The sequence below is a fragment of the Melanaphis sacchari genome, unplaced genomic scaffold (assembly GCF_002803265.2).
Source record: "Melanaphis sacchari strain LSU unplaced genomic scaffold, SCAv2.0 Contig487_pilon_pilon, whole genome shotgun sequence".
Lineage (NCBI taxonomy): Eukaryota > Metazoa > Arthropoda > Insecta > Hemiptera > Aphididae > Melanaphis > Melanaphis sacchari.
In genome coordinates this window covers 16,598-30,603 of record NW_020271324.1, presented here as the reverse complement: position 1 = coordinate 30,603, position 14,006 = coordinate 16,598, and the positions used below count along the sequence as shown (strand labels likewise).

The following is a 14,006-nucleotide window of genomic DNA, read 5'->3' as shown; positions in this document are numbered from 1 at the left end:
ATTAAGATTATCCGTACGATATATTTTATGTATAATGTTATACAGCGTAGGTTAAGTCGTACACAGCAAGAGTTTATCGGGCCCCGAAACCAAAACACATACAATACGTTACAAACACATATGTTATATTTAATAATTTATATATATATACGCATGACGTGTAAGCAGGCACGGCCGAAACCCGTTCGCCGATGCAGCAGCCGGAGAGACACGGACGGGCAAAATTTTTTTTACGCGTACACAGAGTAGGTACCACATTTATAGTATACTTAGGTCGTATGGCCACGTGTAGGACGAATACAAATGTTACATTATGTAGGTACGTCTCGCCGTATATTTTATTGTACTTCCACGCGACTTGCGTTGAATAGTAGGTACGGATAATATAATACATGCACCTTTAGCCAGCACATACATATATGTGTGCAAACGCGCGCACATGATATACTCGTACTTATATATAACAGCGGATGACAGAATTGATTTGCTTGTCTTGGACGCAGGTGTGTACACCGCTAATGTCTCTTTTGCGAGATTGAAATACCCGCGGCGACGCAGTCTAGACATTACGGAGAGTAGGTATTATACGTCGATTGGTCTATAAACGAGTAAATAGCCCCTGTTGCACGTATAAGGGATTACAACCAAGTTATAACCAAATTTGGGTTCTTGCATACCTGATAAATAGACGTACAAAACGTGCAGCGTAATGGATTGTTAAACGTCGTCAGTGTAGTGTTATCGGGGTGAATCCCTGATGTCATGGCACGAGACATCGGTAATAATGAGCACGGATGCAGCAGCCACTGAATGTATATATATATATATAAGTGCGTATTATATCAGTAAATATACACGGGTGTGTGTGTATTTGTGAGTGAGTATGTGTACGCGCACGACGATTATATTACATCCTTGTAGAAAATTCCAGTATAGTTGTTTTTCGTTAATTACCAAAGAGGTCACAGAGTCGGATGGATCTGCCGCGCTGAGATCGAGCCGTGCATACGTAACTATATGCCGACCTGATACGTGTCCGCAATAATGTATTGACAGTTTCGTCCTCGGCATGTCAGTCGTGTGTCCGACACGGGCGGAAGGCAAGAAAAAAATGGAAAAAGAAACATTGTTTGAATCCCATATAATAATCAATTAGCCCGACGAAGTATATAACAATAAAATGTCGATAAAAACGATAAGAGGAAAAAAATTATAAACATTGTACAGTACATATATGTTATATAGTACGTATATTATGTATATAATGAGTACAAGATACGTGCTTTTTTTTGCGTTTATGTACTAAATGTATATAAACACTGAAAATAACGAACATATAATTTTGAAATTTACACGGTGACCAGTGACTATAGAACGTGAAGAACACGTGAAATAACCATTGTTAAAATTGTGACTTCCTCGTATCATTTCAAGAACTGAAGTGATTTTAATTCACGCAATATATTCATGCAAATGTTGTACAAAAATCGAACATTTAAAGTAATATAATTATGTCCAATTAACATTGTAACGTGTCTTAACTTTATATTAATACTCGGAAGAGGTGTCTAGTAAACATATACGTCATATTTTAAATTATATACTATAGTACTGATAATACAAAACAACTTTAAAATTTCAAAACATAAAACCATACCACAACAATTAACGTCTTGTTAATATACTATAATTACCATAATTTAATATATAATTAATAGTAATTATCCTATTCAATTATGCATGTGATTTTAAAACATCAACATAGTATAATAAGTTAAATATCCAAGGAAAACTGAAAGTATTCAGTCATAGGTATAACATGCTGTTACATTATATTTAAATAATGTCTTAGAAATCTGTTTGTTATAAAAATAAATTAAATATTGGAATAACAATATTATTAATTTTTTAGTATGTTATTTCAAGAACTCGTTATAACCTCATTTATTTTTAGCAGATCATTTTTATTTGAATGACGTATGTTGTGTTTAAGTTAATTATATTATATACTATAAAAGTATCGTCTTACATTGCTTTTTAACTGTTAAGTATTCATGAATAAGTCCCGTAAATGAATTACTTATAACAATCTTTATAACAATTTGTAGTTATTATTTTACTTTTTTTAAATTAATCTTACTAAAAGTCTAATTTGTATACTGTTGATAATATTGACATTATTTATTAAGTGAAGCTTTTAAGTTCTTTTAAATACCATTGTAATCATAAGTTGTTTCTTATTCAACATTTAATTTCTTCATATAACTAGATATAATTTTGTCAGTTATAAATAAAGTGAAGAAAATTAAAATAATTTCTTTTATTTAATTGCAAAAAAATTCAATTAGGTACACATAAATATATATATATATCAACGAGTATATAAGTATGTAATGATAGTAATGTTAACATTTTAGGATTTCAAATTTAATGATAAGTTTTCTAGTAAAAGAAGAAATTAAAAATAATTTAAATGTTAAATGGAGTAAACAAGCATCAAGATGCGTACTATAACTTAACTTAAAAATTGAATTGTAAACTTATAAATTTACGAAAAACTTGTCTAAATAAATGAAAAAACGAATATAAATTTATTTTTATTTAAATCGCAATAATAATATTATAAATATCAAAATCGATGTGTATGATAATATACCTATTAAAAAAATGTTGGTAATTTTTCATAGTTAATTTATAAACTATATCCTACTATATTATACCCAATAATTAGTCTTATTGGAGAATTTATAATAGTATAATATATAAATATATAAAAATTAAACAGCGAACATCGATGAAACTACAAGGAGTTACGTTGGGTACGTAGACGTATCCCCTTAAGATGAACGTAGATAAAAACGTTTTGAGTATTAGTATCAATAAATAGTATTTATTTACTTGTTTATCGCACAAGATAAACAGAAATTACTAAGTGAATAGATATAATATTTTTTTGTTTGCATAAAAAATATCATTTTGATAAATATAACTAAACGTGCACATAACAGTATAACGCAAATTAGAACGTTAATAAGCGTAGATATTTATTTTTTCTACAAAAATAGTTAATATAATAGATAAGAAAGCTGCAAAACCAATTACAACCATGTGGAAAATTACAAACGACTTTTGAGCAAGCGTAGACAGAGACGTATTTATAGTAGAGCAAGGTGGAGACAATCGCATCCCAGTAGATGGTACATTTTAATATTATTCAGATGAATAATTTCTATCTCTCTCTTTCTACCTCTCTCTCTTTCTTTATTTCCTTCTAATCTCTCTTTCATTCTTAGTATATAATATAAATAAATTAATGTATATTTTGATGAGACATAAAGACTTGAAAACTATTGAACTAATTTACATCAAGTTTTGCACGCATATTTTTAGAGACTTGGGGATTGTAAAGTGTTTATAGTTCCGTTTTAAACCCATATAGATTGGTATAGGGTGGCTCACATATGAATTTTGCTTATAGTTACGAAAAATTTATTTTTTAATTTATTTATAAGTCGGGTATCCATAGAATTAATATTGGTTAGTAGCTTATAGACTTAAAAATTATTTTGACAAAAATTTCAGAAATCTTTTCCAGAGATATCAGAAACATTTAGAGTATAGCTTAAACTACATTCAAAAATATACCGAGTGCCATATCTAATCCGACATAGATGAAATGCTCATATCAGTCGATTTACACCGAAATGACGTACACCGTCACAGCGATTTGACTACGAAATGAGCTACATCGAGATAATATACCGACATACCATCGTATATTTTATATTTTCCATTTTTTCCTGAGCAAAGTTATGTTATACAGTTGGTTATTATATGGAAAATGTATATCATTTAAGACAATTATATTACTATTGATACATATGGTTGTGAATCGAACTAATCATTAGAAATATTATCTTTACTATATTGAACAATGAATCATTTATATTCGATCATGTATAACTTCTTTCTGCATTATTATTTTCTACAACACTATACATACATAGACAATATAGTATTACGTCTAGAAACTTACTTGGCGAATGGTTCGCTGTCTAGTCGGTAATAGTTCTCGATGGGTTCCGTCTTGACCAGCCTCATTAGCTGCTTCTCGTCGACCACGACCACACCCTGTTCGACGTCCGCGTGCTTCCACAACACCGTCTGTTTATTACTGCTCTTGGACTTGTTGGCCTCCGCTTTGCGTTGCACTGCACCCTTTGCTGCGGCCCGGCCGCCCTTTTGGCCCGACGCGTTCATACGGCTACTTATCGCCCCGCTGCCCGCCGTCGGGTATATCAACATAGTTTGCGTATATGTGTGAACACCGATGCGGTACTCAGGATCGATTGGTTAAAATTTAATTTAATAAAAATTCGTAAAACGGCAGTGATAACGATTAAAATAATAAAAACTAACGGGTCTCGAAAACAACACCGCTAACTTGTGGGAAACGTCCTGGAGACCACAGACGCGTTTGTTTGTTTGTTTGACAGCGAAATGAAAATTCTCCGACGGGCCAGATAAAAAACAAATAAACCACGCGCGAACTCGAAATCGATATAATATTATGTTATAAATTACGCGTACTCCGACGAACGACTAAGAAAACGTCCGAATTCGACGAAGGGGCGGCTTATGAAATCACGATAAGAAACGACCGCGTAAACGTGATTCACCGAACTTTGTAATACCTACGATGATGACCGAAATAATCATGTAAACAATACTTGTAATGGTTTGTGATCACCAGAAACGGCATATCCTCGTCGAGAGACGTCGACTACAGTTGACCGCGTACGCAAACAAACTACCGCGGTTAAGTCCTGGTGGCGGTGATCGAGGTGATCTGTAGGAGCGCGAGCGCTGAGGCTGCGGCGGCCGCCGGCCGGACGACGTGTAGTGGGAGAACCGACCTGAATATACGGCGACGGAGACGTCAGTGCGGGAGCTTTGATGTAGACGTCGTCACCGCGGCAATAACTATGATAATAATTTGTGCCTTTACTATATTTATTTTTTATTTTAATATATTTATTGTCCGAGAAGGTTATTACTACTGATATCGGTACCAAAATAAAAAATATATCATAATAATAGCGACAACGACGATGATGAAGTTTTTAATAATATAACATTATATATATACATATATACATATATATATATATATATATATATATATATATATATATATAATATTGTATTCTTCTAACATATTGTGTATTTGGTCGGCCGCGTTTGGAATTTGTCCGTGGGCCGCAGTTAACGACAGACACTTGTACGCAAACACACACACATACATCATAATATGACCCATGGAACTATTTTACATCAAGGTATACGAGCGCATTTTCGACGGAGGTCGGTTTTCTGGATTTCCAATGACACGAAATATCTAACTGGTCTGTCATTGTGTCTTCATGATATTGTTTCATATAAATAGCCATAATAGACATAATATTTTCTGGTATTCTGCAAGTACCTACCATATTTTGTTGCATTCCGTATAATAATATTAGTAAATACTATAATTATGGTATCGCGGGAATTGAAGCGGAAAGACTATACGATAGTATGTGTTAAAGTCGAACCGAACTCGTATAGAAAAGCTTTTCGATATTACCGTTTTACATGCATATAAATGTTGACATTTTTATGGTTTGCCATTACTTTTAGATATTTGTAAATATACCGAAATCGACTCATATATGACCAATGACTTTGAAGACAAAGTAATTCGGATAAATTAGTCCTATATTTTCGTATACTGTTCATACTACTAAATATTTTACGATGAACATATATTTGGACGTAACAAAAAACTATCGAAACGATTATTGTGTACAGTATCTTAATGTTTGAAGTCAAATAGCGACATATATTATCATTACTAAAAAGTAAAGTCATGCATCAAACGAATATTCATTACAAACAACAATAATATATTTTAATTAAATACCGACGAAGTTATCCTACTGAGAAGCTTCTTCGTTCTGGAAAAATGTCTATTCTCCCCTCATCACATTCACTGGTCGTTAAATTTATTTGAACAGATTGGGTGATAAAAAAAAAATGTTAGATGAAAAAAAAAATGATATACCAAAATGTAACTTCATCAGTTAAATATTTGTATGCACGATTGATTAAGTGTATTTATAAAATCGCAAACAAGAAACATTTTTGTTTTAATTTTAGAGTTTTAAGACGGTAACAATTATTTCGAAGTTAAATAAGTTTTGATTGTTTTCAAAGACTTATTTAGTTGTGGGTTATTTAGATGACATGTTATTTAGGTACAGTTTTAAATACGATGACGGTTACATAATTTAAAAACTAGTCGAAAAATATTCGTTCTTTGTTATTTCGATAAAAATATTATTAATCATGCTATATCTAAATTCAATCCTAATATTAAAATAGTGTATGATTTAATCTGATGTATATTACGCTTTTAGATTAGTTTTATTAAATATTTACACACATTATGATTATTGTTATAATATTAGTAGGTATTATAATTTAATGTTTGGTAAAATGTTATCATTGCAGTAATATTAATTTCAAACATTATTTTTTATATTTACAATTTAACCTAGTTATCATGTTATTTTATATATTATATGGACACAATAAAATTGAATAATATTTAAGTAAATAGTTCAATTCAAAATATAGAACGTAACAGACGGATTAGTTTACGTGAGAGGAATAGTTTGCAGATAGGACAGAAGATAATCTCAATAATATAAAAGATTGTATAAAACAATATTATTTTATATACCAGGTCAACCACGATAAAAATGGGACGTAAATAATAATATCATGTGTAAGTAATTTTGAATAGTGAATTTACAACAAAATCACATTACATTTCGATAGAACGGTGTTTGTAGAAACCATGAATGGAAATTAATATGGTTGCGGCCAGTTGTATTCCACGGCTGTACCACGGGTGCACCCACATGTACAAGCATGGTCAGTTGGCGCACTTTCAATATCTCGGGGTCATTGGTTGATTAATACATGTATCTTGTGCGTGATATAGAATACAACTATAGCAGAATACTTGTTGGCGGCACCCCGTTGTTTCTAGAATAAACAATATCACAATGAAGTCATTGCAGGTCTAGAGGCGCTACCAAATAATTGAATTGTCCTTTTATGCGATTGTTATCGGAGTTTTAATTTGGCCGAACACAATCGAAGTAATACGAATGAGAAGAAAAAAAGTATCGTACTTGCTCCTCAACATTAATGTATAATTAATTAGACGTACGCGTTATTCATGTTTTGTACATAGGACATACAGACAAGTATAATATACATAGTTTATAAGTCTAACATATAATTAATAATTTATGCTTTCATGTCGGCAAACATAGACAATGACCAGTGACTTTTTTAAAAAAAATAAATAACATTTTACAGAGATTAACTTTGGTGAAAACAATACAAGGTTCATGATCCCTAATCCTTACGTACGTTATACACGTGTACGTGTACTTATTATCTTTCATTCCTGAACTAAAATTTAATAAATCAATATGCTTAATACATCCATGTATTATTTTACAATAAATATATATGAATTTTTGCAAAATGTAAATACACAAAATGTTTGCTGCAAATACCGGTTAATTGACCGGATAATTTATTTAATTAAGTAAAGAGTGTCGCCACCGCTTGTTAGTAACCGTGATATAGTAGCGGTGACGTAGACGAATGACGGGGTAATATTATTGTAGACGTTTAACAAGTATTAAAGCGAGACGTGGTACCCTCCTTAAGACACTGTAGATATTTGCGTGTTAATACCAATTGATATTATCGCATCCGAAAAATTCAACGTCTGTTTTTTCCAAAACGATACGTTCAAACGTATTATTATAAAGGTAGTGTCTTCTAATTATCAGTGTTATATAATAATGCATAAGGTTTTTTCCATTTTATTTGACTTTGTCGCAAACGATTTATAGGTATGCGAGTAAATACAAAAATGACGACAGCTCTAATCACGACGGCGATATAATAGTAATGAAAAAAAAAAAAACGATAATCAGTCTAATTGATCTCGGATAAATCACGAAATACGAGTACAATATCGTATATTATGTACGATTCGTATCAAAATTCAAAAAAATGTTGAAATAAATTTTTATGCTGCCACCACAACAGTCGTATCTTCTTGGTGTCGGTTGTCAAAACAACGTCGTTGCGTCGTCGTTGTTGTCGTAGGACGTTATTATTATATTACTGCAGCAGGTATACACCAAAGCTGTGTCGCCGTTAATATAATTATATTATGATATGTATAAATATATATATATATATTATAATACGCCTATAATCGCACGTATACTACAACAATATAATATTATGTATAATGATAACTCACATCGTCTATAAACAAGCGCCCACCCGAAAAGTTTATCCGGAAATATAATACATAAAGTATTATAATATCGCGATAGCGCCACCTTGCACGCGTCGGGTGGGCGAGTCGAAATCAAACGCACTCTGTAATAGGTATACTGCTGCTGCGGTTATTTAGACATTTTAATTTCGTCTCGATTTTGCTCAGCAGACTGGTTAAATTATGACGAGGTTCGTGTGGACCGAACATTCGGCCTACGACGCGCGTCTCAAACCGGCGAACTACGCATGTACATATTCCAGTATGTATATATTACTACGTTTATAATATACCCGCAGGATAAGTCCGGTGAAAAAGTTAAGCAACCGAGAAAACAAATTGATGACGGCCGTGATGCCAACTGCCGCTTTAGTAATGATATCTGTAATATGATACATAATGTCTTGCGTTACAGATTGGTACGCAACAAATGATATTTGATTTTGAATAGACATATCCTTATAGTGTATTATATATATATATTATATTCGCTGTTAAACCTACTCACTAGGAAATACGATTTTTTAATCATAAGAAAATTCGAACGCGCTGTACGCGTGAACACTCTCAAATACGGAAATTCATATATAGTGATAAATGATTATTACACACATTTTATTATTATTATTATTATTATTGTTAAACAGTTAGGCGTGCAATGGATGTTAAATATTTTTATCTCGAAATCAATCTTATGAGTTCTTAATAATGATTTTATACCTTGTCTGGCTGGCTCGTTTACTATTTTTTCGTATGTTTACAAGTGTTATTCGTTAAAGTCTCTCAAAGATTTATGTAAACTTATATTCAGAATATTACGCCATTATTTAACTTTTACGATAAACATTATGGGTTACCACCCATAAAAATATATTAGTTTTTATTGAACGAGTTTATAGAAGGTACTTACTTTATTGTACCTAGCTTAAAAAAAAAAGTGAAAAACTCTATAGAAAGTTTTAAGAATTAAGGTATTGCAGGTGTTAGTTTCATCATAATCATGATGTTTTTATATTATACCCGTAAATTAAAAATACAAAGGATGGTTTTATATATTTATTGACGCCACTTAGTCATGATTCCGATTATGTCTTAAACGAAGGTTTAGACTTTATTTGTTGGTTGTCTGAAATTGTACATTAAATAGGCTATAAAAAACGAAAATCTCGTAAGTAATAAGTAAAAAAATATTATTTTAATGTATGTAATGTGTATATTTATATTCATATTTCATTATATATCTATATGATTTTATATATAAATATGAAGTCAAGATCGTATTTAGTATTAGTATATAATGTAATATATATATATTATTTACCATATATATTATATACTATATGGTATAAAATGCTTATATAGAGTATTAAAATAATATAATTTAAACCTATTACAGGTATAGTTATAATATAGTTTTAAAATTCCTTCATGCATTGTATTAATTTACTTTTCAGAACTATAATAACTTACAATGTGAACTACTTTTAAATTTAACGAATTAAAATTAATTTTTTTCCTTTATAATGTACCTAGATAATATATATCCAGGGTAATTAACCATCTAAAGTCATTCTACGATAGTAGATCGTGTCTGAATATATTAATCATTTTTTTAAATGTTTATAAATCATATAAAGTAGCATATAAAAAACGATATACATGTAATTATAATACTGTCTTGATAGTTTCAACATATCGTATCACGTTAAATGTTAGAAACTTTCCCACCTTTTACATTTAGGATTGAAATTCAAAGTTTTTGTGATAATTATATGATAATAAGATCGTGTTAATATCAGTTAATGATTGCGATTACGATAAGATTACACACTAATATTTTAATAAATAATATGTAAGTAAACTATTATTGGATATTTATCCGCACGGAGCCGTAGGTATTATACAAGTATACAAGTATATTATAAATGCTGTATGTAAATTTTGATTAATCATTGAGAATACTGCTAGGATTGCTATGGTTAGTTGGTCGAATTAATTTCCATATTTTTAGTTTGATTATAATTATTATAATCGCTAGCCATAAACATTATCTAATATTATAGTAGGTACATATCTTGTTATGTATTATTGTATTAACATTTAATAGCAGTAACCATTTAAATAATTATTGAATACATTATATGCGGTTTTAATACTTGTAAAAAAATGTATTACATTTCAAACATTTATTGTTTTGACATAATTATATACCTACAATCTATTATCGACATAATACATAAACAATAAACTAAACGATATTATGCAATGGTGTATACTCAATAAAAACGATAAATGATAGAAAAATATGCAATCGTTATAAAAATTTAGAAATCTTTTGACGTCTTGACGCCTATATGTTACATTTTAGAGGAATACGCATTACGATAATTACACCCTCGAATTTCGAATATAAAACATTATCCATATAATTTATTTTAAATAACGAATGCAATAATTTGTAATGCTTACATGCGCGTTTATCACTATGAAAAAAATGTGTTGTACCTCATAAAATATATAACAAGACGACGAAAACACCCGTGGCGGAGCAAATGGTTGTCTTTAGTGGTTCAATCCTCAATCAAATTACTTGTATTGAAAAATGCAACGCCCTAGCCTATGCCCTGTGAGTATTTGTAGGCGCTGTAGCTATTATGAGTATTATTAATAGGACGCTACACAATAAGTAAAACGTACATATAATACATTTTAAAAAATTTCGACAATTTAGTTTATGTTATTTTTTTTAGTTGGATCTCAATTGTGCTGACGTATATGGGCATTTTTTCTCTCAACTAGTACCTGTCCTATAAATACAATACATCTGTTAGTAATGAATGCGTACAACACACGTGTGGTTGCATAAATAGAATATAGTATAAGGCATTTTGAAACGGCGGCATGAAAACCGTTTTGATAATTTTATATTATTATTACTATTATTATTATTATTATTATTATTATTATTATTATGAGTATACAGAAACTAGCCGCTTCTGTTACTCACACGTCTATTATTAATCCGATGTAACGTATTGCTGACGGTTAACTGCAATCGTGTGGTCTTAAATTATACGCAAATGAACGACACGGATCCGTTTACAAGACTTACATATATACACATAAAACCTCCGGAGACAACCTATTCATCGATTACGTTGTCCGCGTCCGTCAACCATCAATATAATAAAATAAATAGAATGTATTATAGTAGGTACCGGTATATATACAAGCACCACGAACGTCTGTTTGACGCATAGTAATTATATTGTAATATATATAAATATATCTAATACGTAAATATATTTAAGTATATGTAATAGAGTTTATTTTATTTTTCACTGTGAATAATGGGAATACGACGAAAAACTGTCTCGTGGGTGGTGGATGGGTGGTGGAAGGGGATCAAATAATAATCACATTATTGTACATTAAATGATTTCTCGTTTTCAGGTGACGCGATCGTATTTTCACCCTGTTCTTGCTGTTTAAGCTTAAGCTGGTAATGTCAAAAACGATTTTAGATCAATTCAATGTGAATGCACCTCTCTGTTATAATTTATATCAACTCAAGAATGGATAAAAACATGATGAAATTAAAATCTCCCCGACCAGATCAGAAATTAAACACTAAACCGATTTCTATTCTGCAGATTGTTTCTAATTCGTAAAATCTAAATTTATAGTTTATATAGATATAAATTATCCAGTAAATTTTACTTGAAAGTCCTTAATAATTTGTCCGTAGATCAAAAACATGTATTATTGACATTACTATAGAAGCTGTATACACGAGTTATAAGCTTTAGAGATCGATTGAAAAACCACGTGCAATCGTTGCAATTTATTTACATGTATCTAATATATTATTCGATTAGTTTTACACAATATTATTATAACAGTGCTAATAGGCATTAGTGATGCCTATAAGTACCTACAACACTGCACGGGCATAACATGATAAATAATTGCATTGTATACGTTTATTTAGATAAATACCATCCATCACTATAGCTTATAACAATATATTAATATGATCACAACAGCGATTTATTGTTATCGTCGGACGTAAGAGACCTAACGAGGCAATTAGAGTTGGATATACCTACGCGCGGGTTGTATATCCTATACTTATACTAATATATTATATGCATATATTGAGTAAACATACATAATATGTATACATGCGCGTATGTTTAATATATTGTATTTATATATTACAAACGCATCATCAGCACGGCACATAACACAATATGAAACGTACATTAATATTATTTTAATGCGTGTACGTGCGAATATATATAGGTATGTACTTCTTGTATTGTCATTTTATCTATCATCACGTGATTGTACTTATGTTTATCTTAACCCTGATGGCCAACAACAATAATTTAAATCGTAACCGCGACGATCGCGAATACGGTTTTAATTTGTCTCCCTGCTATAACGCGATAATATAATACATACATAATAGGCACATGTGAATACGAATAAGTACATCATGATATTCTGTGTTGGTAACGTAACATGACGATCATAATTCATAATTAATCCGATACGTTTTAATTCACGTGGAGTTGTACTTAATTTAATTGATTTGTCTCCTTTATTACATAGAAAATAGAATCAGAATACGTACTACTTATGTGAATCTATATCTAAATATCTAACTATCAATTAAAGAATTATATGTATAAAAATTATAATCCTTCGTCTATCTACTTGTTTTGTACAGTTTGAAGTCCGCCGATACTAATGTTCAATTCATCTATCATATAAAAAGTTCGGTTTGTGGGTACTTGAATAACGATTTCATTTTGTAAGTTAACATATATTGTTATCATTTAACCAAATGGGCCTTTCAGTTCTAAAAGAAATCGTTGATTATCTGAAGAGAACGATTTTTGATTTTTGTGTATTTTGTCTTGCCATGTCCTTATAGGTTAATAATTAGACATTTACTTTATTCGATGCTAAATTCTGATATTTAAGGTGCTATAGCTGAACTAGATTATTAAAAAATTGGTTGAACTTGTTGAAAATATAAAAAAAACAACAAATAAATATTTAAATTGTTTTTGTGAACCTTTACACAAAAAAATACTATGCAGATATTTATATAGTATTTCTAAGCTAGATACTGCACTCTTCTGTTTCGATGAAAAAAAAAAAAAAACCTTATAAAACAAATCGTAGAAGTTCGCATCAATGTCGCAACTGTTAGAGGCTCATGGTCATGGTCATATTATTCTTTTGAATCTCGACGTAACGTCTCGTATCGTGAAGAATACTTTTCGGACAATAGTTCAAAATATCACAATTTTCTAGATAAATGTGTTCCTTATGCTAAGGCTCTCATAGAATTTTACAAAAGATATCCAGGATATAAAAAGTTAACTTCAATATTTAAAAATTAAAACAACGGTAAATATATGGATCGGGTTGCAAATAGACCGAAGCAGAATTATTGTAAAACCTAACAATTTAACGGTTGTGATAACGTGTATGTAAAATTCGACAGCACGCTGTTAACAGGTATGACGAAACTAACACGCAGCATCAGTTGTCACCTATCGTATTTTTCTACTAA

General features: G+C 30.6%; 1 protein-coding gene across 1 annotated transcript in view; it reads right to left on the bottom strand.

The window, feature by feature from the left end:
- The window catches only part of LOC112598388 (ribosomal protein S6 kinase alpha-5-like), a 38,388-nt gene extending 33,568 nt beyond the window's left edge, over positions 1-4,820 (bottom strand). Inside the window, exon 1 of the mRNA XM_025344822.1 lies at positions 4,037-4,820. Within this exon, the coding sequence (XP_025200607.1) occupies positions 4,037-4,305 (269 nt within the window). The 5' untranslated portion in view covers positions 4,306-4,820. The remainder of the gene's footprint in view (positions 1-4,036) is intronic.
- Positions 4,821-14,006: the final 9,186 nt, after the last annotated feature.